Raw genomic sequence first — 21,608 nt, 5'->3', positions numbered from 1 at the left:
CACAGTAGCTGGTATTTTGGCCCATTCCTCCATGCAGATCTTCTCGAGAGCAGTGATGTTTTGGGGCTGTCGCCGAGCAACACTGACTTTCAACTCCCGCCACAGATTTTCTATGGGGTTGAGGTCTGGAGACTGGCTAGGCCACTCCAGGACTTTCAAATGCTTCTTACGGAGCCACTCCTTTGTTGCCCGGGCGGTGTGTTTTGGATCATTGTCATGTTGGAAGACCCAGCCTCGTTTCATCTTCAAAGTTCTCACTGATGGAAGGAGGTTCTGGCTCAAAATCTCACGATACATGGCCCCATTCATTCTGTCCTTAACACGGATCAGTCGTCCTGTCCCCTTGGCAGAAAAACAGCCCCATAGCATGATGTTTCCACCCCCATGCTTCACAGTAGGTATGGTGTTCTTGGGATGCAACTCAGTATTCTTCTTCCTCCAAACACGACGAGTTGAGTTTATACCAAAAAGTTCTACTTTGGTTTCATCTGACCACATGACATTCTCCCAATCCTCTGCTGTATCATCCATGTGCTCTCTGGCAAACTTCAGACGGGCCTGGACATGCACTGGCTTCAGCAGCGGAACACGTCTGGCACTGCGGGATTTGATTCCCTGCCGTTGTAGTGTGTTACTGATGGTGACCTTTGTTACTTTGGTCCCAGCTCTCTGCAGGTCATTCACCAGCTCCCCCCGTGTGGTTCTGGGATCTTTGCTCACCGTTCTCATGATCATTTTGACCCCGCGGGATGAGATCTTGCGTGGAGCCCCAGATCGAGGGAGATTATCAGTGGTCTTGTATGTCTTCCATTTTCTGATGATTGCTCCCACAGTTGATTTTTTCACACCAAGCTGCTTGCCTATTGTAGATTCACTCTTCCCAGTCTGGTGCAGGTCTACAATACTTTTCCTGGTGTCCTTCGAAAGCTCTTTGGTCTTGGCCATGGCGGAGTTTGGCGTCTGACTGTTTGAGGCTGTGGACAGGTGTCTTTTATACAGATGATGAGTTCAAACAGGTGCCATTCATACAGGTAACGAGTGGGGGACAGAAAAGCTTCTTACAGAAGACGTTACAGGTCTCTGAGAGCCAGAGATTTTCCTTGTTTGAGGTGACCAAATACTTATTTTCCACCCTAATTTACGAATAAATTCTTTACAAATCCTACCATGTTGATTCATGGATATTTTTTTTACATTCTGTCTCTCATAGTTGAAGTGTACCTCTGGTGCAAATTACTGACTTCTGTCATCATTTTAAGTGGGGGAACTTGCACAATCGGTGGCTGACTAAATACTTTTTTGCCCCACTGTATTTAACCACTTAAGTCAGGAAGAGTGAGTGCCTACTTTGTAAAGAGTAGAGTGCTGTGTTTAAGCATTACAGTTTGAATTTGACTGATGCAGAGCGAAAACGCACATCTGACCATTTGCTAGCAATGCTGCAAGTGCAGCAAGGACTTTTCACCAAGCTTTACAAATCCAGGAATGGAGGAGTGGAGACCAGCTTTGTGATTTCCCACAAACCCACCGTAAGCCACAGTGAGACAAAAGAAGCATTTGATAATGTGCCCCTCTCCAGGTGAACCGTAACAAGTTTGATTGAGGATTTTATGGGAAATGTGGAGTGAAAAATAACACTTTTTACTCTTTTTATCCTGGGCTGTGACACAGTCCAGTTACTCGTCTTTGCACTTGGGATAACAGAGTTTGGGATTATGGAAGAGCTGGCAGCAATGCATGGAATGAAAGGCACTAAAATCTGACAGGAAAAATAGCAGTAGCACTTTGTATCACAATAGCCCTGCCAAGTATATAAAATTTGATACATTTCTTTTTGTGAGCTTTCAAGACCTCTATATCGTCAGTGTGATTTTTTTTCCCCAGAAAAACCTCAATAAATTGCACCAAAATTCCAAACATAGCAAGGACAATACAAAATAAAAATCATACATGTAAAATTACTTTTTTTATTTAGAAAGTTCAATAAACATTACAGTTTGAAAAAATAGAAATACCACACACACACACACACACACACACACACACACACACACACACTAATTGCCCTTCATAGATAAACTTTATTGTCTGCTTCTTTGATTTATTATAGCAAGTAAAATAAATATAAAAATAAAGACTGAGACACAAACTGAGCCTCATGGGGTCACAAACTAGTGTACTCTTAATGTTGATTCCAGAAAAAATTGAAGGTTTTGTGAAGGACATTCAGCAGGAAGTCTGTTCCAAATCAAATATGCGAATCCATCGACTGTGGTTACCACTTGGGGAATAGGGAGCACCCGAAAGTACTAGTGATAATAAAAGTGGAGTAATTGTCTCATGTGCTCACAATATGAAAATGGTGACTTCCCAGCATATAATTTTCTGTCTTTACTATGCTTTATACTCAAATACTTTTCACCAACTGTTGCTGTTTTACCATTGCTTTTGTGCATCATAGAACTCACAGAGACTCTCTGAAGCTCCTAAGTATCCTTAAAATTTGAAAAATTGCACAGATTCATCCCCCCAACTCCCTTATAGACAAACCTGTCGTCGGTCCAGCGCGATGGCGGTGAGCGTGAGGGTGGAGACGTGCAGTGAGCAGTACTGTACAAAGCGACTGATGTGGCACATAGTTCTTCCAAACACCCAGGTGCTGTTCACAAAGCGGACCTAAAGGAGTGCACACACACAGGGCAGGCCAAAATGAGAAATGTCAACGGTCTCATCAGGTAGACACACTGGGAGGAACGTCAACTTTTAAAACTGCAAAAATGAGAAGTACTCTAAGAGCAGCCTAACATGGCTGCTCTTAGAGTACTTCTCTAGAGTACTTCTCATTATGATTATAATGATTAGCAGCAGAGGTGTGGACTCGAGTCACATGACTTGGACTCGAGTCAGACTCGAGTCATTAATTTTATGACTTTAGACTTGACTTGAAAAAATGTTCTAAGACTTGTGACTTGACTTGGACTTTTACACCAATGACTTGGGACTTGAATTGGACTTGAACCGGTTTACTTGAAAAGACTTGATATTTTACCCCAAATATAAAATTTAACATGCATATTATATAGAGATTGAAAATGTGACGTCATTCAGGGGTAGAACCGCAAAGGATTCTGGGAACTCGTGGCAAGCGGTACTAGCGCACGCAGGCTTTCAATTAAAATCAGTTATACAGCGATAAAAAGAAACACAAAAATGTCAAGAAGCCGATGTATTATTAACTGCAATAGCCGGTCGCATGACAGCCACGGGAAGCCGACGGGTAAAGAGATCGGTTGTTATCGGATTACGTCGTTGAAGAGAAATTGTTCGAGCCATGTTTCCGAAGTAACAAAGATGCGACGGATGGCCTGGATTGCAGCCATTCAAAGACCAAATATAACGTCCCAGAACACTCCAGCTCACAGGTTAGTCTGCTCCAAGCATTTACACGAAGGTCAGTGTTTTTTAGTAGTTAATACGTCATTTTCATAACATAATTGGTGATATAGGTTACAAGCAAGTCTGGCGCTGAACAGAAATTGTCGCGCTATGCTCCTTTATTTATTGTGCATAAATAGTGAATTGTCCTGACACAATATTGCGTTTCGCTTCTGTTATTATGGTACATTGACAAAAACATATGCTTTTATTCACAGGATAAAACAGGTTTTTTGTATCACTAATTGCCCAGTACGATTACAGCATACAGTATTATTGTCACTGCTACATTTCTGTGATGCTACCAGAAATTATTTCCACTACTAATTAATTACCGTTGAGCTCAAAGGTTATATTAATAAACGGTTAAGGAATGTGTATTTATGAAGACGATTTGTGAGACTGGTAAACTTATGATACGTACGATGGTCTTTCGTTCTACACGGTGCATTTCAAGGTCCTGTACCCATCCGTCGGTAAACTGTACCTGGGCTTGTTGCAGTGACCTGAAGTTACTAAACTTCATGAGTGTATGCACTCACTCCAAGAACCGTATGATTATAAATATGCATATAAATATGCTACGATGAGATAGCTGACTTCATCTAACTAGCAAATGTTGTCCAGGCTACGTTGGTGATACAGTTTTTTTTTAATATGTATGATATTTTTGTCATGCGATTTTAAAGCCGGTCCTACAACCGCATCCAAGAATAACATGCAGCTTATCTCAGAACTGTCGGTGAAAATTATTCTTGGAGCTAGGTTTAATTGAGCTGCATTTTAAAGAGGTGCAATTTCACAATTTGTGTATATTTTCTAAGTTCACTATTTTGTCATGTGTTGAGAAAAACACAGATTTTAAAATTACATGGTCTAATATTTACATTTAGCATAACTGCAACATTATTTTTTCGTTTTTTGTTTTTTTAAAGACTCGAAAGGACTTGAAATTCAAAGTTTCAGACTTGTGACTTGACTCGGACTTTTACACCAGTGACTTGAGACTCGACTTTGACTTGCCTGACATTACTTGAGACTTGACTTGAGACTTGAGGATAAAGACTTGAGACTTACTTGAGACTTGCAAAACAATGACTTGGTCCCACCTCTGATTAGCAGCCACTAAACAGACATGCGCTAACTATGTTCATACTCCAGTTCCCACAGCAACAATAAGCCTTAACTCTAAGTAACAGCTCTGGAATACTAGTGCACCAATGAGACAAATCAGAATTATTAGTAATTTTCTTGCAGTTCAGTGTAGACCCCTAAAAATAGTGTATGCCATGTGGGGAACATTTTGCTTTGTTATAGATTTTTTTCCATTGGAGGCTTTCATAGCATAGCAACCTTTTACACTGCTCTGATTCAGGTGAGGAAATGTCAGCAAAGATGGGAGCAATTTTAGACGCACCTGTAACACAAGATTACAGTTTATAGCCTGCACTGTCAGACATCCCCACTTGAGGTATGCTCCTGCTTCTTCTAGTGTTTATAATCACAGTTACAGTGACACATGCTGTACAGGTCATGCAGGATACAGCCATCGTGTTAGATTTTTCGGCACATATGATCAAATGTTCTAAATAGCCTAAGTGCACTATTTCAAAAAGTGCTGAAAGAAAATCTGTCGGAAAGAGAGAGAGAGAAGGTGGGGTGAGGGTGTGTGAGGCAGGAGTTGTTTAGTGATCCTTGGGGTAGGTAAGAATGGAGAGTAATATTGAGTTGCCTGGCATGCCACAGAGGGCTCATTCAAGGTGAAGCTTTTTTCTTTTTCTTTTTTATCTCCGTAATAACACATGCCAGTCCTCAAACTGGAGCTGCTGCTCCAGCCCCACTAATACACAAACACCAAGCTTTCTCTTTCTCTGTCATTTGCAGCTACAGTGCCTTGAAAGATTATTTGTCCCATTCGTGATCTCTTTGATAATCTGATCTCAGATTATCAAGTAAATTTTAACATTAGAAAAAGATAATCCGAGTAAATACAAAACACCATTATTAAACAGTGATTTCATTTATTAAGGAAAAGGGGTTTTCCAAACCTGACCAGCCCTGTGTGAAAAAGTCATTGATATCTATCAGTCTGAAATGGGTTACAAATCCATTTCTAGGGGTTTGTCACTTCAGAGAACCATTATCCACAAATGGAGAAAACCTGGAACAGTGCTGAGGTGGCCGATGCACCAAAATGACTCCAGGAACACATCAAAGACTCATCCAGGAGGTCACAAAAGAACCCAGAAAAACATCTAAAGAACTGCCAGCCTCACCTGTCTCAGTTTAGGTGAGAGGTCATCCATGGGAGAGTTCCAAAGGAAAAAAAACACTGTTGACCAAAACTAACATAAAGGCTCAAAAATCCTGAAGGAGAATGTCCAGCTATCAGTTTGTGCCCTGAAGCTTAAGTGCACTTGAGTAATGCAGCAAGACAATGATTCAAAACACTCTGGCACACACTTGGAGTGGGCTGGTCAAAATCTGGAGTTACATCCAATTGAGATACTTTGGTATGACCTTTAACAGGCTGTTCATGCTTGAAAATCCTCCAGTGTGACTGAATTAAAACAATTCTGCAAAGAAGAGTGGGCCAAAATTCCTCCACAGCGATGAGTGAAAGTCTCATTGCCAGTTTTTGCAGATGCTTGACTAAAGTTCTTGCAGCCAAGAGCGGCACAACCAGTTATTAGGTTTAGGGGGCAATTACTTTTCACACATTTTGTGTTTACTCTGGTTATCTGTATATAATATTAATATTATTGTTTGATTATCTGAATTTTTAAGTGTGACAAATATGCGTGACACTTTACTGCTGAACAATATAAGGAGTGGGAAGGGAAAAATACTCCATGTAGTCGGGGTTTCACTATACAAATGTCAAAAACACAAGTCCAAACTGAAAAAAATGCTAAGTAAGGTTGTTAGAAAAAAAAATCCTTTGCATGGAGAGACTCAATTAGCATATATTCAGAAACGCACTCTGTTTCGTGGACTCCAACATGAGGTCGGAGGCTGGAGGTGGTGGGCTGCCCACGTCTGATTAAAGCAGCATTTTTAATAAATACATTTCATGCATTCAGAGTAAGTCCCAAACTCAATGTCAGCTGTGAGTTTGCAGGCTCCAGGATGATTCAAAGCAGGAGTGACACATTTTCAACCTATTAAATGCTCATTTTTCTAAACAGTTTTCTACCTCACGGGACGGTTTAGCTCCCAGCTAAAAACACTTTCAACTATGAAGCGGTTTTTTAATATTAAGTTGGTAATGGAAACAGGGTGTGATATTTTTTGCTTTAAAGTAACTACCCCACTCACACATGAGATATATAATACAACACAGCCAGCCAAAGAGAGATATCACAATGACACCACTAGCGCCATCTTTTGGTAGCAGTTTAATACAGAACTTGGAGCAGTGCTCGGAGTGTTGAGCAGGTTCCCCTAATTTGACTTAGTTTAATTATTGCAGGACATTATGGGGCGCCGTTTGTAAACTGAAACATGCCGAAATTAACAGCAACATTTTTCCACATTTAGCTCTAAATCTTACAAAAACATGTTTTTTCGAGTCATTTTTTTACAACATTTAGTAAAATATTTGTAACTTTTCATATTTAAAACAGGATTTTAAATGTTAAATCTAAATGTTAAATGTTAAATCTAAATGCTAAATGTTAAATGTAAATATTATATTTAAATGTTAAATGTAAATGTTATATATAAATCTAAATGTTAAATGTTAAATCTAAATGTTATATATAAATCTAAATGTTAAATGTTAAATCTAAATGTTATATATAAATCTAAATGTTAAATGTTAAATGTAAATATTATAGTTAAATGTTAAATGTAAATGTTATATATAAATCTAAATGTTAAATGTTAAATGTAAATGTTATATATAAATCTAAATGTTAAATGTTAAATCTAAATATTATATATAAATCTAAATGTTAAATGTTAAATCTAAATGTTATATATAAATCTAAATGTTAAATGTTAAATCTAAATGTTATATATAAATCTAAATGTTAAATGTTAAATGTAAATATTATATTTAAATGTTAAATGTAAATGTTATATATAAATCTAAATGTTAAATGTTAAATCTAAATGTTATATATAAATCTAAATGTTAAATGTTAAATCTAAATATTATATATAAATCTAAATGTTAAATCTAAATGTTATATATAAATCTAAATGTTAAATGTTAAATCTAAATGTTACGGGAAACTAAATATTTAGCTAATATGCAAATTTATTGTACGGGTCAACGGAAATACCAAAATAAAAGCTTCAAGAAAACCTCCCGCGCTAAAGTGTGCCGGTCGCGGTCAGGTTCTGTGTTTGCGCTCCTCTTACGGTCACTTTTGACTGCCATGAGCTGCTTCGACTATTCCCTACCAGCATGTCCAGCGATTTAGCTGAAAACATTGGAAGAGCCGTTTTGTCGGCCATCCAACGATTCAGCGGTAATGCACCCTCGACCTCACAAACGCACCTGGACCAAGTAGACCTGCCGTCTCCACTGGGATACCATACTGCTCGGTAGGCCTTCTTACACATATCATTTAATTCATTTATCATGAAATTTCCCCTTGTGGGACTAATAAAGGTATGTTATCTTATCTTAGCTGACTGGTTTTGATATACAGTCAGGTTCATAAGTAGTTGGATACAGACACATTTTCTAATGTTGCTTCTGTACATTACCAGAATGAATTAAAAATGAAACTACTCCAATGCAGTTGAAGTGCAGACTTTAAGTTTTAATTCAGTGGGTTGGACTAAATGAATGCATAAAAATGTGAGGGGGAAAAATTAATTTGTAAACACAATCCTATCATTTCAGAGGCTCTAAAGTAATTAGACAAATTAAATAACTGAAAATAAAATGATAATTTCTATTACTTTATTCAAAACCCTTTGTTGGCAATGACAGCCTTAAGTCTTGAAGTCATGGACACCACCAGATGCTGGCATTCCTCCTTACTAAGGCTCTGCCAGGCCTTTACTGCATTGGCTTTCAGTTGCTGTTTGTTTGTGGGCCTTTCTGTCCTAAATTTAGTCTTCAACAACTGAAATGTATGCTCAATTGGGTTAAAATCCAGTGACTGACTTGGCCATTCAAGAATATTCTATTTCTTTACTTTATTAAAGTCATGGGGTGCTTGGACTGTATGTTTTGGGTCATCTTCCATCTTTATTATTAAATGCTGCCCAATCAATGTGACTACTTTTAGCTGGACTTAAGCAGACAAGTATGTCTCTGAACACATTCAGCTGCTTCAGTCCTGTGTCACATATTCAGTAAACACTACCAGTGCCACTGGCAGCCATGCACGCCCAAACCATCACACTGCCTCTGCCATGTTTTACAGATGATGTGGTATGCTTTGGATCATGAGTCGTTCCACCCTTCTCCATACTTTTTTCTTGCCATCATTCTGGTAGAGGTTGATCTTGGTTTTATCTGTCCAAAGAATGTTTTTCCAAAATTTAGCTGGCTTTTACTAGATGTTTTTTTTTTTTTTTTTGTTAAGTCCATTCTAGCCTTTCTATTCTTGAGGCTTATGAGTGGCTTGCACCTTGCAGTGAACCCTCTGTATTAGGGCTGTTCGATATGACAATATGAAAACATCTATCATTTCATATTATACGCTATCATTTGTTCTGTGGTGTCGCAAAATAAATTTTACGTCAATATTTTTCATCGTTTTGATGGTCACTGTAGTGGCTGTATTAATTTCTTAATTTTCTTTTTTCTGTTATGTTCTCTTTGACCGCATGTTGTCTGTTCACAGTAAAATTTTCAAAATGCAAACACTACGTCTCAAATCAATTCCAGGCCTTTTATCTGCTTAATTGGTAATGACATCATCATTTTAATATGGATACCCTAAATTAAAGCTGAGTCTGCACATCATGTCCATGATATAATTTTGATTGGAATATGTTTCAGTAAACGGGCAACAAAATAAAACTTGTTAGGGTCCAAATACACACTGACCTAATTGCAGGCCTTTGCTACTCTAATTGAGTGCTCAAAGCACTTTTATACAACAGATCTCATTTACCCATTCACAGGCACAGATTAATACAAGCACTTTTTCTGTCCAACATTCGCACACAGTCATAGTCGGATAAACTCATTGGGAGCTCTAGATTAGAGCACCTGGGAACTGAATCACCAACTTGACCAACAATCATCAAATGCTAATCTACAAGATACAAAAGGTTCAGTTTTCTGTGTAATGGGTAGACAATAGTAAGATGGTCTGAGTCTACAGTTTGTTTGTTTGTTTTAATGAACAGATAACAGAAACCTTACGGATGTATTGTAATGCATAGGTGTCTATCTGTGTTTGAATTCATTTCAGGTTCCTCTTCCATCAGTTCCTCAAGCTCATGCTACGCGCTCACATTTTGTGAGAAAAAACAAGACCTGCAAACACTATACAAAAGATGTTGTGTGCTTGCCCTTGTCTTCAGCATCAACGTTTCTCATACCGAGAGGAGATTCACGAGCAAAACTAGCACAAGATGGCCTTATTGGGAAGATCTCCTTTACATCTGACTGGTCTGAAGCACAACTTAGAGAAGAAATAGCAGCAATCTTCAGAAGAACATTTGCACTGTCAACTGGCCAGACATTCCCTTTTGAGTATTTGAGTACAATTAGAGGATGTAAACGACTAATGAAACCAAATGTTTCTAGCAGTTTTCTTTGGGGTGGCCAAGAAGTTGGCTCGATTTGTTCCACCACCTGCCTCTATATAATGGCAGGGATACAAAAACCTGCACAGGTAAACATTTTATATTGCAGTGCAGAAATATTTGTCTAAAAAGTGAGTCTGTTCCCTTAACATAATTTTATTAATTGTATTAATTAATATTGCAGTTTCAGCAGGTGTAAACAGTTTTTAGTGCAGCCATGTGCCTCTGTGTTACCAGTGATTTGGTGCAACTGTATTTGATTTTATGTAGAACATGCTTTCTTTTCCCTCAGGAGGAACCAGAAGAGCTGTCTGACAGTGACTTTGAAAGTCCAGTCTGCCGGAGAAGACGAGGTATGTGATGTGAATGAAAACCTAGTGAGGTTCTAAGCTCGATGACCAGTTAGATTTTGTTACTGCAGTGCGTAATAATTCCTGGGGGGTTTGTTTGATGAGAGCATCGTTAATTTGTCCGATTGGGGCGATCGTGGCTCAAGAGTTGGGAGTTTGCCTTGTAATCGGAAGGTTGCCGGTTCGAGCCCCGGCTTGGACAGTCTCGGTCGTTGTGTCCTTGGGCAAGACACTTCACCTACCACCTACTGGTGTTGGCCAGAAGGGCCGATGGCGCGATATGGCAGCCTCACTTCTGTCAGTCTGCCCCAGGGCAGCTGTGGCTACAACTGTAGCCTCCACGTGTGTGTGAATGGGTGGATGACTGGGTGTGTAAAGCGCTTTGGGGTCCTTAGGGGGGACTAGTAAAAGCGCTATACAAATACAGGCCATTTACCATTTTAATGTTTACGAATTATCACAGGTGATTACAGCCAAGGAGGAATATGTGCCCAACTTTCACTTAAACTAATATAAGGATATATAAAGGCTGTTAACATTATGAAGCAAGTCATGCTGACCTTCTTTCCTTTGTTCAGTGCATCATGCGTTGTCTACAACACCAGGTGAAAGTGAGGCCAAGCATCAGGAAACAGAGAGCTGCATTCAAGAGAGTGAAAATGAGGGACAGGCAGAGGGACAGCAGATGTTTCCATATAATGTGGCAGAATTTGTGTAAGCTGTTGTCTAGGGGTTAAAGAAATCCTTCATTTTAGATGTTGTTTAGGATATTGTTTTGATGCAAGTTTCCAATTTGCATGTTTGGGGTTTTTTTGCTGAATGACTGCAACTTTAGGATTTACATTTAATTTTTTTTTTTTTTAATGATGTAGTGTGAGAAATTCTTCAAGGCTGACATGTTTTATGATTTCTAATATCTCTTATCTACTTAGCCCTATTTTTCTGGAGGAAGATGAAGCTCTTGAAGAGGCAATTCAGCGTAGCCTCCTAGAAGAGTCTGATAGACAGAGTGAAGTTCATATTTCAAGGTAAGATTTGAAAGTAACCTTTGATAATTGAATATTTTATTTGCATCTTTACTTGCATCATTTTTTTGCAGTTACACAATTACAAAGGTAATTGCTCATTTCTGACTAATTTAATATGGACTATCACAACATAATTATATGTTGTAACTCTGTGCACTTGAGTCAAATGTACAGCAAATTTCCATTTTTCCCCAAGATCTGTTTGTCATTGTCCCTTTTTTATATAGGTCTTTTAAGAAGCTCAGCAAAGAAGAAATTGAAGGTCTTCTTAGAGCTCATAGTGAGAAAGTCATTACACCAGGAACAAGACAACTCCATATCAGTCGAGCCAATGTGTGGTCGACTGCTTTGCGTCAGTTCAAGAGACCCAAGTTTGCAGAAAGCTGTGAGATGCTTTATGTCACATTTGCAAGCGATGAACATGATACAGAGGAAGATGCTGCTGACCTTGGGGGGCCAAGGCGGGAGTTTTTCCGTTTACTGGTGAAGGCCATCTTTCAGGACAGTGGTGCTTTTGAAGGTAATAGGATTTCACAGTCAAACTAACTAACTTACTTACTTACTCAAGGCCTAAAGGCTTGTTGACGACACTCGTTTTTATAATGTTACAAACGCAACAACCACCTGATCTGAACATTGTTTGACAGAACATTAACAAGTTAATAAATGACTACAGATAATAAATCTGTTATGTTCTGTGTGTCTGAAACAGTAAAAAAAAAAAAAGTAATACATTTTTGTCTGTCAATCTCAAGATATCAGTTTGGGGTCTGTACAGAATATACTTTTTTGTGTGTTATTTTTCAGCTACACCAAATGGATGCACACTGAAATTTAACATCCTACACTTGCAAAATGGAGTATATCGAACCATTGGCAGGATGTTGTCCACGATAATAGTGCAAGGTGGAGAAGCACCTGCCTTTCTCTCTCCACATGTAGTAGACTACATTGTGTCAGGAGACATTCTTCAAGTACACCTAACACCGGATGATATAGGTGACCCTGAGTTAAGAGAGAATCTGAAAAAGGTGAATTGCAATATTATAACAAGAATATTGTAATATTTCCTATATTCACAAGTCTTCTGGTCTTCTTTTATAATATATAATAAATACACTTTTGGTTATTAGAGGCAATTCCATGTATTATATTTTCAATTTGTTTCCTTTTTGTTAAAAAAAAATATTGGTGAAATACAGCCAAATAAACCAAAACAAAAACGTTTCGAGTCCAATTAAAATGAACCATCTGCAGTATTTGTGTACACTGGTAAAAAACAAACATTTAAAGTGTTTTTCTTAAATATTTAGGTTGTAAATGCAACAACTCAACATGATTTGGAGGAAGCAGTCAGCTGCTGCGACTCATGGCGATATCAAGTTGAAGGTCTTCCACTCACAATCACCATGGCCAATAAAGATCTGTTTGTGAAAAATGCAGCTCTATACCTTGCAGTTCTGCAACGGCAAAGCTGTTTCGATCAACTAACTGATGGCTTGTCCTACTATGGAGTGAGAGTTATATTTTTTCTGTATCAATTGGTCATTATTTTATAATCATTTAGAGTGAGCTACTTTTTATATTTAAAACTGGAATTTAACCATTATTTAAACTTTTCTGTCTAGATTTTATCACTCCTGAGAGAGAACCCCAGTTTGCGTGTTCTGCTTGACCTATCGGGGGGAGGACAAAGATCTGACAGCCAGTTTAATTGCTGGGGTTCTCAGGCCAAGCTATTCTGTCCTTGGGAGCAACAGAAGAGTTAGAGAGGAGCTGATGGTGGTCAAATTTCGGGAATTTCTCCAGTGTGTCGAAAGTAAGCAGAAATTCACATAATGTAGTCTGGCCATGAAACAATTCGGGACACTAAAGTAAAACTTTGTCTTTTTATGTCACATGCGTGCACACAAAACAGGAATAAAGATGTATGATAGCTTACAACTGACAAGCAAGGCAAAGACAGAACCTCTGTATTTTTTATAAAAACATTAGCCATCATTTAGTTGTTAGCTCAAGCTTTAACTATTTTAGTGTCCCCAGGTTAACGGTGGTTTTTCTTTGTTTTTAGATGAAGAGCTGAGAGACTCACTTGGAGAAAGGACTCTTACCAAGGATGAAGAGGCATTTGTGAAGGCTTTGAGGCCTGGTCACATCTTGGCTTTTGCCACCGGGAGCAGCAAGGTTCCAGCCATAGGTTTTCAACCAGCTCCTAAAATAACATTCATTCACGATGAAAGCAAACATCTCCCGATTGCACACACATGTGCAAATGAGCTTCAGCTTTTTGTGAATGAAACAACAATGGCTGATGATGATGCTTTTCATTACTGCTTCTTAGTAGCACTCATGAATGGAGCTTTATTCAGCACCATCTAAACATGTTCCAAAAAAAGTGAAATTAAAATGGTGGGTTTGTTAACTCTAATCCTGTTCATTAATTGTAGTTTCAAGTAACTTTGCTTCATACAAGATAGTTGAAATAAATTCTGACTGCATTTAATGTTGAAATGTAATAATTTTCAAAGCTTCAATAGATTTATAAAAATGCTAACTCTGTATTTTCAACGACAAATCAATAAAGTCACTGGTGTAATACAATTTTATTAAGCTTTTCTTTTTTAAACAAGGACACTTCAAAACAGTTTATGCACAGAGTATACTAAACATGCTTTGTATAACAAGCCAGGATTACTTAGACATCTAACAGCAACATTTATTAAGACTATTGCAACTTTACAATGATTAAAACAATACTGTAGATAATCTTGTGAATTGATTTAAAGACTGACTGTTCCGTGTTGATAATTTTCACTGTTATACTGTATTACAGTGTGAATTTGATCTTTACTTCAATCTGAATAACTGGTTTTACCCATAAACTAAAAGTGGTTGTAGCCTTCTGAATAGCCTATGAGTCACTGTCAGTCATTAACTCTGAGTCCTTATGTGGCAGGAGGCATCACTGCTAGAGGGGAGGGGCTTCTGCAGTAGTACAAAAACTGCATTTGCTGTACAGCATTTAAGAATATTAAGTGTCATCACTCTTTAGAACATCGCTGGTATCCTGTGGTTGAGGTCACACATTTACAAGTTTGTTAAAAATATACTGCTGTGTTCGTTGAAACAATGTTTTACCATTATTGTTGTCTTCTTCAAAAGGGTGAATGCTTGTATATAGCTCTTGTAAATCGCTGTCATTTAATGGGACAAACCTACTTTCAGAGTTTGACAAGGAGGGTATGGAGACCTCTGCTGTAGAAAGTTCTGGGTTGTGACGATGAGACACATGAGTTCCGCAGGCAAAAAGCTGGATGGGAGTTCTATTACCTTCAGTGGAAACAGAGTGATTGTTATATCCAGCTTTGAATTCCTTCAAAGTGCGGTTGATTCGTGGTAGAAACACATAATGAAGGCAAAATAGGTCTGTTGCATTTTCTAAGTCTAGGATACCAAGTGATTCCAATTCATAAAATATAGGTGCATAAATGCGGCTACAGTTGTTGTTTAAGTCTCGGTTGAAACGCTCAATCCTCTGGTTGTGCACAGAACTTCCCATTAAGACAGAGCTTTCACCCCTGCTTGCTCGCATGTCCTCCCAAACCTGAGCATTCTCTCCTCCGTGATCAGTCCTGATATGCAGGGGTCTGCCAAATTGTCCAACAGCTGCAGTAAAGAGGGCTTTCACAGTCTCAGCTCGATTATTGCTGGAGCACCGAAGAAACATCAACATCCTGCTGTATCCATCTATTGCACCATGAACAACAAACTTCCAACGAATCAGTTTGTGATTTCCATCTATGTGCCATATGAAATTTGGATGAGGCACAGAATATACTCGCCGAGCAACTGCAGTTCTTCTCCTGGATAGAACACCAGCCGAGTCCACCCTCCGCAGTGACTTTCTTACGCGCCATCTTTGAACCACTATGTTTTTGGAACGCAGATGACCCATCAGCATCACTTCTCCAACATTTGGATGTTCAGTTTTTATTTGGGACACTATCTGATCTAACTCATGGTCACTGATTACATTGAATTTTGACTCTGAGATATTATAGTCTTGCAGTAACTTATACAGAGTGGGCCTGGAGATGGAAAGGATAGATGCAGCTTCAGTAAAAGATGTTTTCAGGGAAAGAACATTTTCCAATTCCTCTTTGGAAATCTGAAGCCTTCCTTGGTAACCATCCTAGAACACGGCACAGAAAATCTCAATGAGCACAATTCTATAACAAAAGATGGGTAATTTGAGGCAATTGTACTGTGACAGATTAGCTAGAGTAATATTTTATCAATAGTTTTAAAATATGAAAGTGAGCAATCAAAAGACACTTCACAGCAAAAACAGTAATAAAATATGACGTAAAACTTGTGAATGTTGTTGGTGGTGATGTGACACTGCTAGTGATGGACCCCTAAGAAGATGAAATGTATGTAGAATCAGAATCATTACTTTGACAGGATTTAATTTAAGGTGACATATTACACCAAAGAAAAAACAAAAATTAGTCAGCTAAATGATATGTGTAAGAAGGCCTACCGAGCAGTATGGTATCCCAGTGGAGACGGCAGGTCTACTTGGTCCAGGTGCATTGCTGGATTCCTAAGGAAACATTTACATCAAGAACGACTGTTACCTACCTACCAAATAAATAAATAGAGTTGTATGATGTTCGATCTCTGTCTGCTGCCTACCAAATGAAATAATTGAGGACTAGCTAAGTAATTTAGCTTTGCTAGTTTTGCTAACACTGCTATCAACCCGTCCAAAATGCTATACAATAAACTTACCAAGTGCTGCGGCGTTTGTGAGGTCGAGGGTGCATTACCGCTGAATCGTTGGATGGCCGACAAAACGGCTCTTCCAATGTTTTCAGCTAAATCGCTGGACATGCTGGTAGGGAATAGTCGAAGCAGCTCATGGCAGTCAAAAGTGACCGTAAGAGGAGCGCAAACACAGAACCTGACCGCGACCGGCACACTTTAGCGCGGGAGGTTTTCTTGAAGCTTTTATTTTGGTATTTCCGTTGACCCGTACAATAAATTTGCATATTAGCTAAATATTTAGTTTCACGTAACATTTAGATTTAACATTTAACATTTAGATTTAACATTTAACATTTAGATTTATATATAACATTTAGATTTAACATTTAACATTTAGATTTATATATAATATTTACATTTAACATTTAACATTTACATTTAAATATAATATTTACATTTAACATTTAACATTTACATTTAAATATAATATTTACATTTAACATTTAGCATTTAGATTTAACATTTAAAATCCTGTTTTAAATATGAAAAGTTACAAATATTATACTAAATGTTGTAAAAAATGACTCGAAAAAACATGTTTTTGTAAGATTTAGAGCTAAATGTGGAAAAATGTTGCTGTTAATTTCGGCATGTTTCAGTTTACAAACGGCGCCCCATAGAGCAGGTTCCCCTAATTTGACTTAGTTTAATTATTGCAGGACATTACAAATGTTGTTATTAAAAAAACATTTATGTGTGAAGATAAGAGCTGCCATACCCATCACACACACATGCACACCTACACACGCGCGCGCGCGCACACACAGTGGTCTTACCAGAGTAAAGGGTGTATTGAGGACTGTGATGAAGATATCAGCCACCGCCAGGTTTAGGATAAATAAACTGGTGGCGGACAAGGTGCGCTTTTTTTTGACCACCACGTGACACACCAGGGTGTTCCCGAACAGGGAGATCACGATTATGAGGGAATAGGCTGCCACAAGCAGCGCCTTGATGCCCCTGTCCTGAGACTCTCCGCCGCTGCTGGCCAGAGAGCGCCAGCCCTCCAGCAGACCCTCATCAAAGTCCAGGAGAAACAATCCGGAACTCGCGTTCCCTCTCTGTCCCGAAACGTTCATGAAACGCTCCGCGAAAGAAAGTATCTCCTCTCCCGAAAGTGAAGAGTCGTTAGTTCTGTGTCCCGCTGCTGCCCGGCTCATCCAGAGGACCACGGAGAGCCAAACACATACTGCTGTCATTTTTATTATTATTATTATTATTATTATTAACAGTGTAATTATCGCATCCCCCTGCCTGTAGTTTTAATGAGAGAATGAGAGGTTTGCAGCTGCTTCTCTGTCATTCGTGTCACTGGAGTAAAGGAGAGAGGCTGAAGCGTGGGCAACAAGTTGTGTGAAGCGACTCAGCAGCAGGAGAGGCTGCTGTTTATAAAGCTTCAGACTGTCGCGTGTGTGTCTGTGTGTAGCAGAGAGAGAGGGAGGGAGAGAGACTCCTTCCTTCTGTGCTTTTATTGATTCGTTCTTAGTGAGATGTTTACCTGCAGGGTGATGCAGGGTGAAGCTGGCTGATTTGCAAGTCCAAGGCTGCTTCGGGTCTCCATGCGTGCCAAATTAAACCGCCTGGTGGTTTATAATTGAATTGTTTTGGCAACAGACATTTAAGCTGATGGCCTGTAAACGTATCGACCATTTAGAGCATTCTGTTAAATACTTGGAAATTCGTAATTTAAACCCCAGTGTGTTCTTAGATGATATTAAAGGACTTTGCTTTTTTTACTTGTATAAGCTTTTTTCGAAGATTTTTCAGGTATATGTTGCCAGTCAAGGTCAGTGAAGTCACCAAATATGGTTCCTTGTTCATTTAGGGCAGGGGTGTCCAAACTCCGGCTCGCGGGCAGTCCATTTTTAATTGGCCCGCAAGTAATTTTATAAATAGAATAGAATATGGCCCGCACTTCAACTTTTGCTTGAGTGTATTGCACTTCTCAGTTTTAACACCAGGGGGAGCTGTTGTTAATCAAGGCAGTTGCTCCACCAAAAAGGTCAATCACAGAAGAAATTTACCCCCAAGTTACTAAACATGGCAGAACCAAAGAAGCGAAAGGTAGAAAGTGAGTGCAGAAAATTTCAGACACGGTGGGAGAGTGAATATTTCGTCAAAGAATTCAAGGGGAAGTGTGTCTGTTTGAGTATAATGTACGACGTCATATGAAACCAAACAAGAGGCCTATGCATCCTACACTGCACTCAGAAAAATTATGGTTCTTAAATGGTTCTTCAGATGTCTTCATGGTTCTTTGGTTTGGTTCGACCTTTAAAGGTGCCCCAACCATTTCTTGATGGTTCTTTGGGGCACCTTTAAAGGTTCTTCGATGAACCACGGAAAGAAATGGTTCTTCAAAGAACCATTGTTTGAAAGGTTCTTTCTGGCACCAAAAAAGGTTCCTCTATGGCATCAGTCTAAAGAACCACTTTTGGTTCCAGTTGGCACTTTTATTTTTCTGAGTGTGGCGCTGAGCGAGAGCAGAAATTAAAGCAAAGGGTAGCTCTCCTGCATGGTCAGCAACAGTATTTTTTTCGTGCTCAAATTGTCCAGGAAAAGGCTCCAATAGCATGAGGTCTCCCAACTCATCGCAAGACATAGCAAGCCTTTTTCAGATGGAGACCTCATAAAACACGGCCTCGTTAAAGTCACCAAAATAATGTGCCCGGAAAAAGTGCAGGACGCACTGCATGAAGACTCGTCAGCCAACATTAAACTGCAACTGTCTGATAAAGCTGTGCTTTTGATTTTTACTCCATCGCATGAGATGAGAGCAACGATGCCACAGACACCGCACAGCTGCTAATTTTTTGCGGGGAGTGGACGAGAGCACGAGCGCTTTAGGTGAGTAAAAAATATATTCCACAGTACCCGTGGGTTAATAAGCATGCATGTGCAGGTACACATGCTTCAAATATCTATAATGCGCATCAATTCTGTCACTACCCTGCTTTTGCGCACCACTTTCTTATAAGCGTTTTTCTTGTTAACACCGCTGTGCACAGCGCACGCACACGCAGTCAGCTGATCTCATCTGATGCAGATCTGCTCCTTGATCAAGTGACATTTGTCCGGATTTTTAGCAGAGTGGCGTCGGATCAGCACCGCAGCTGGATGGCCCGATTTACATACCCAGCGCAGCTGATACTCACCAGAATAATTTACTAAAATTATATGGACTCCTGTTATTAAGTCCAGTTCAGTCTGTTAATGTTGATAATCGTTTCAAACGGACGTTAATAGATGTTTTGCTAAGCCTAATAACTTAAATAACAAACTTGAAATGTATCACTTTTAAGGGATTTTTCTAACTTTAATACAGTAAAGTTAAGGTTATACAGTGGGGCAAAAAAGTATTTAGTCAGCCACCGATTGTGCAAGTTCCCCCACCTAAAATGATGACAGAGGTCAGTAATTTGCACCAGAGGTACACTTCAACTGTGAGAGACAGAATGTGAAAAAGAAAAATCCATGAATCCACATTGTAGGATTTGTAAAGAATTTATTCGTAAATCAGGGTGGAAAATAAGTATTTGGTCAATAACAAAAATACAACTCAATACTTTGTAACATAACCTTTGTTGGCAATAACAGAGGTCAAACGTTTACTATAGGTCTTTACCAGGTTTGCACACACAGTAGCTGGTATTTTGGCCCATTCCTCCATGCAGATCTTCTCGAGAGCAGTGATGTTTTGGGGCTGTCGCCGAGCAACACGGACTTTCAACTCCCGCCACAGATTTTCTATGGGGTTGAGGTCTGGAGACTGGCTAGGCCACTCCAGGACTTTCAAATGCTTTTTACGGAGCCACTCCTTTGTTGCCCGGGCGGTATGTTTTGGATCATTGTCATGTTGGAAGACCCAGCCTCGTTTCATCGTCAAAGTTCTCACTGATGGAAGGAGGTTCTGGCTCAAAATCTCACGATACATGGCCCCATTCATTCTGTCCTTAACACGGATCAGTCGTCCTGTCCCCTTGGCAGAAAAACAGCCCCATAGCATGATGTTTCCACCCCCATGCTTCACAGTAGGTATGGTGTTCTTGGGATGCAACTCAGTATTCTTCTTCCTCCAAACACGACGAGTTGAGTTTATACCAAAAGGTTCTACTTTGGTTTCATCTGACCACATGACATTCTCCCAATCCTCTGCTGTATCATCCATGTGCTCTCTGGCAAACTTCAGACGGGCCTGGACATGCACTGGCTTCAGCAGCGGAACACGTCTGGCACTGCGGGATTTGATTCCCTGCCGTTGTAGTGTGTTACTGATGGTGACCTTTGTTACTTTGGTCCCAGCTCTCTGCAGGTCATTCACCAGGTCCCCCCGTGTGGTTCTGGGATCTTTGCTCACCGTTCTCATGATCATTTTGACCCCACGGGATGAGATCTTGCGTGGAGCCCCAGATCGAGGGAGATTATCAGTGGTCTTGTATGTCTTCCATTTTCTGATGATTGCTCCCACAGTTGATTTTTTTCACACCAAGCTGCTTGCCTATTGTAGATTCACTCTTCCCAGTCTGGTGCAGGTCTACAATACTTTTCCTGGTGTCCTTCGAAAGCTCTTTGGTCTTGGTCATGGCAGAGTTTGGAGTCTGACTGTTTGAGGCTGTGGACAGGTGTCTTTTATACAGATGATGAGTTCAAACAGGTGCCATTCATACAGGTAACGAGTGGGGGACAGAAAAGCTTCTTACAGAAGACGTTACAGGTCTGTGAGAGCCAGAGATTTTCCTTGTTTGAGGTGACCAAATACTTATTTTCCACCCTGATTTACGAATAAATTCTTTACAAATCCTACCATGTGAATTCATGGATTTTTTTTTCACATTCTGTCTCTCACAGTTGAAGTGTACCTCTGGTGCAAATTACTGACCTCTGTCATCATTTTAAGTGGGGGTACTTGCACAATCGGTGGCTGACTAAATACTTTTTTGCCCCACTGTATACCTAAGTGGCCCAGCCCCTCCTATATTTCTATGTATGTGGCCCTCAGTGAAAAAAGTTTGGACACCCCTGATTTAGGGTAAACGTCTTTCTAAAAAATGAATAAATAAATTATGAGAGGGAAAAGTACGGAATAAAATTATTATATTATTAAATTTGTTTCTGACATCTTACAGTTACTTTTGCTAAGGTATTCATGAAGATTATTATTATTTTTGCTTGTTGCTCATTTTTGTTGCCGGTTCCTACCCCTGTGTGGATTTGGTGTGTGTGCTACTAACTACAGTTCCAC

At 39.4% G+C, this 21,608-nt stretch overlaps 3 protein-coding genes across 3 annotated transcripts in view; 1 reads left to right on the top strand and 2 right to left on the bottom strand.

Moving 5' to 3' along the window:
- The window catches only part of gpr83 (G protein-coupled receptor 83), a gene marked incomplete at both ends in the record, with an annotated part of 44,841 nt that extends 27,276 nt beyond the window's left edge, over positions 1-17,565 (bottom strand). The window contains 2 exons of the mRNA XM_080880510.1: positions 2,551-2,676; positions 17,143-17,565. Of these exons, the coding sequence (XP_080736636.1) occupies positions 2,551-2,676; positions 17,143-17,565 (549 nt within the window). The remainder of the gene's footprint in view (positions 1-2,550; positions 2,677-17,142) is intronic.
- LOC308395596 (G2/M phase-specific E3 ubiquitin-protein ligase-like) lies at positions 7,949-14,127 on the top strand. Its single transcript, XM_080880512.1, has 10 exons — positions 7,949-7,989; positions 9,822-10,247; positions 10,451-10,511; positions 11,087-11,222; positions 11,441-11,536; positions 11,764-12,056; positions 12,344-12,567; positions 12,850-13,050; positions 13,165-13,355; positions 13,608-14,127. The coding sequence occupies exons 2-9, from the start codon at positions 10,140-10,142 to the stop codon at positions 13,303-13,305; spliced, it is 1,260 nt and encodes a 419-aa protein (XP_080736638.1). The 5' UTR covers positions 7,949-7,989; positions 9,822-10,139; the 3' UTR covers positions 13,306-13,355; positions 13,608-14,127.
- LOC308395595 (uncharacterized protein) lies at positions 14,227-16,593 on the bottom strand. The gene is made up of 3 exons (XM_080880511.1): positions 16,331-16,593; positions 16,080-16,142; positions 14,227-15,728 (listed from the first exon to the last, which is right to left on the bottom strand). The coding sequence occupies exons 1-3, from the start codon at positions 16,430-16,432 to the stop codon at positions 14,616-14,618; spliced, it is 1,278 nt and encodes a 425-aa protein (XP_080736637.1). The 5' UTR covers positions 16,433-16,593; the 3' UTR covers positions 14,227-14,615.
- Positions 17,566-21,608: the final 4,043 nt, after the last annotated feature.

Source organism: Rhamphochromis sp. 'chilingali', assembly GCF_963969265.1.
Source record: "Rhamphochromis sp. 'chilingali' genome assembly, chromosome: 4".
In the NCBI taxonomy this organism is placed as follows: domain Eukaryota; kingdom Metazoa; phylum Chordata; class Actinopteri; order Cichliformes; family Cichlidae; genus Rhamphochromis; species Rhamphochromis sp. 'chilingali'.
The sequence above is the reverse complement of the archived record's forward strand: the minus strand, read 5'-3'. Positions and strand labels throughout refer to the sequence as shown.

Bases quoted from the DNA above. Each gene is read 5' to 3' on its own strand.
- LOC308395596 (XM_080880512.1), top strand. From the start codon at position 10,140: ATGAAACCAAATGTTTCTAGCAGTTTTCTTTGGGGTGGCCAAGAAGTT. The intron at 11,223-11,440 runs GTAAGCTGTTGT...TTATCTACTTAG, and splicing joins TATAATGTGGCAGAATTTGT to CCCTATTTTTCTGGAGGAAG. The intron at 13,051-13,164 runs GTGAGAGTTATA...TTTTCTGTCTAG, and splicing joins ATGGCTTGTCCTACTATGGA to ATTTTATCACTCCTGAGAGA.
- LOC308395595 (XM_080880511.1), bottom strand. From the start codon at position 16,432: ATGTCCAGCGATTTAGCTGAAAACATTGGAAGAGCCGTTTTGTCGGCC. The intron at 16,143-16,330 runs GTAAGTTTATTG...ATGTTTCCTTAG, and splicing joins CACAAACGCCGCAGCACTTG to GAATCCAGCAATGCACCTGG. The intron at 15,729-16,079 runs GTAGGCCTTCTT...GCCGTGTTCTAG, and splicing joins CTGGGATACCATACTGCTCG to GATGGTTACCAAGGAAGGCT.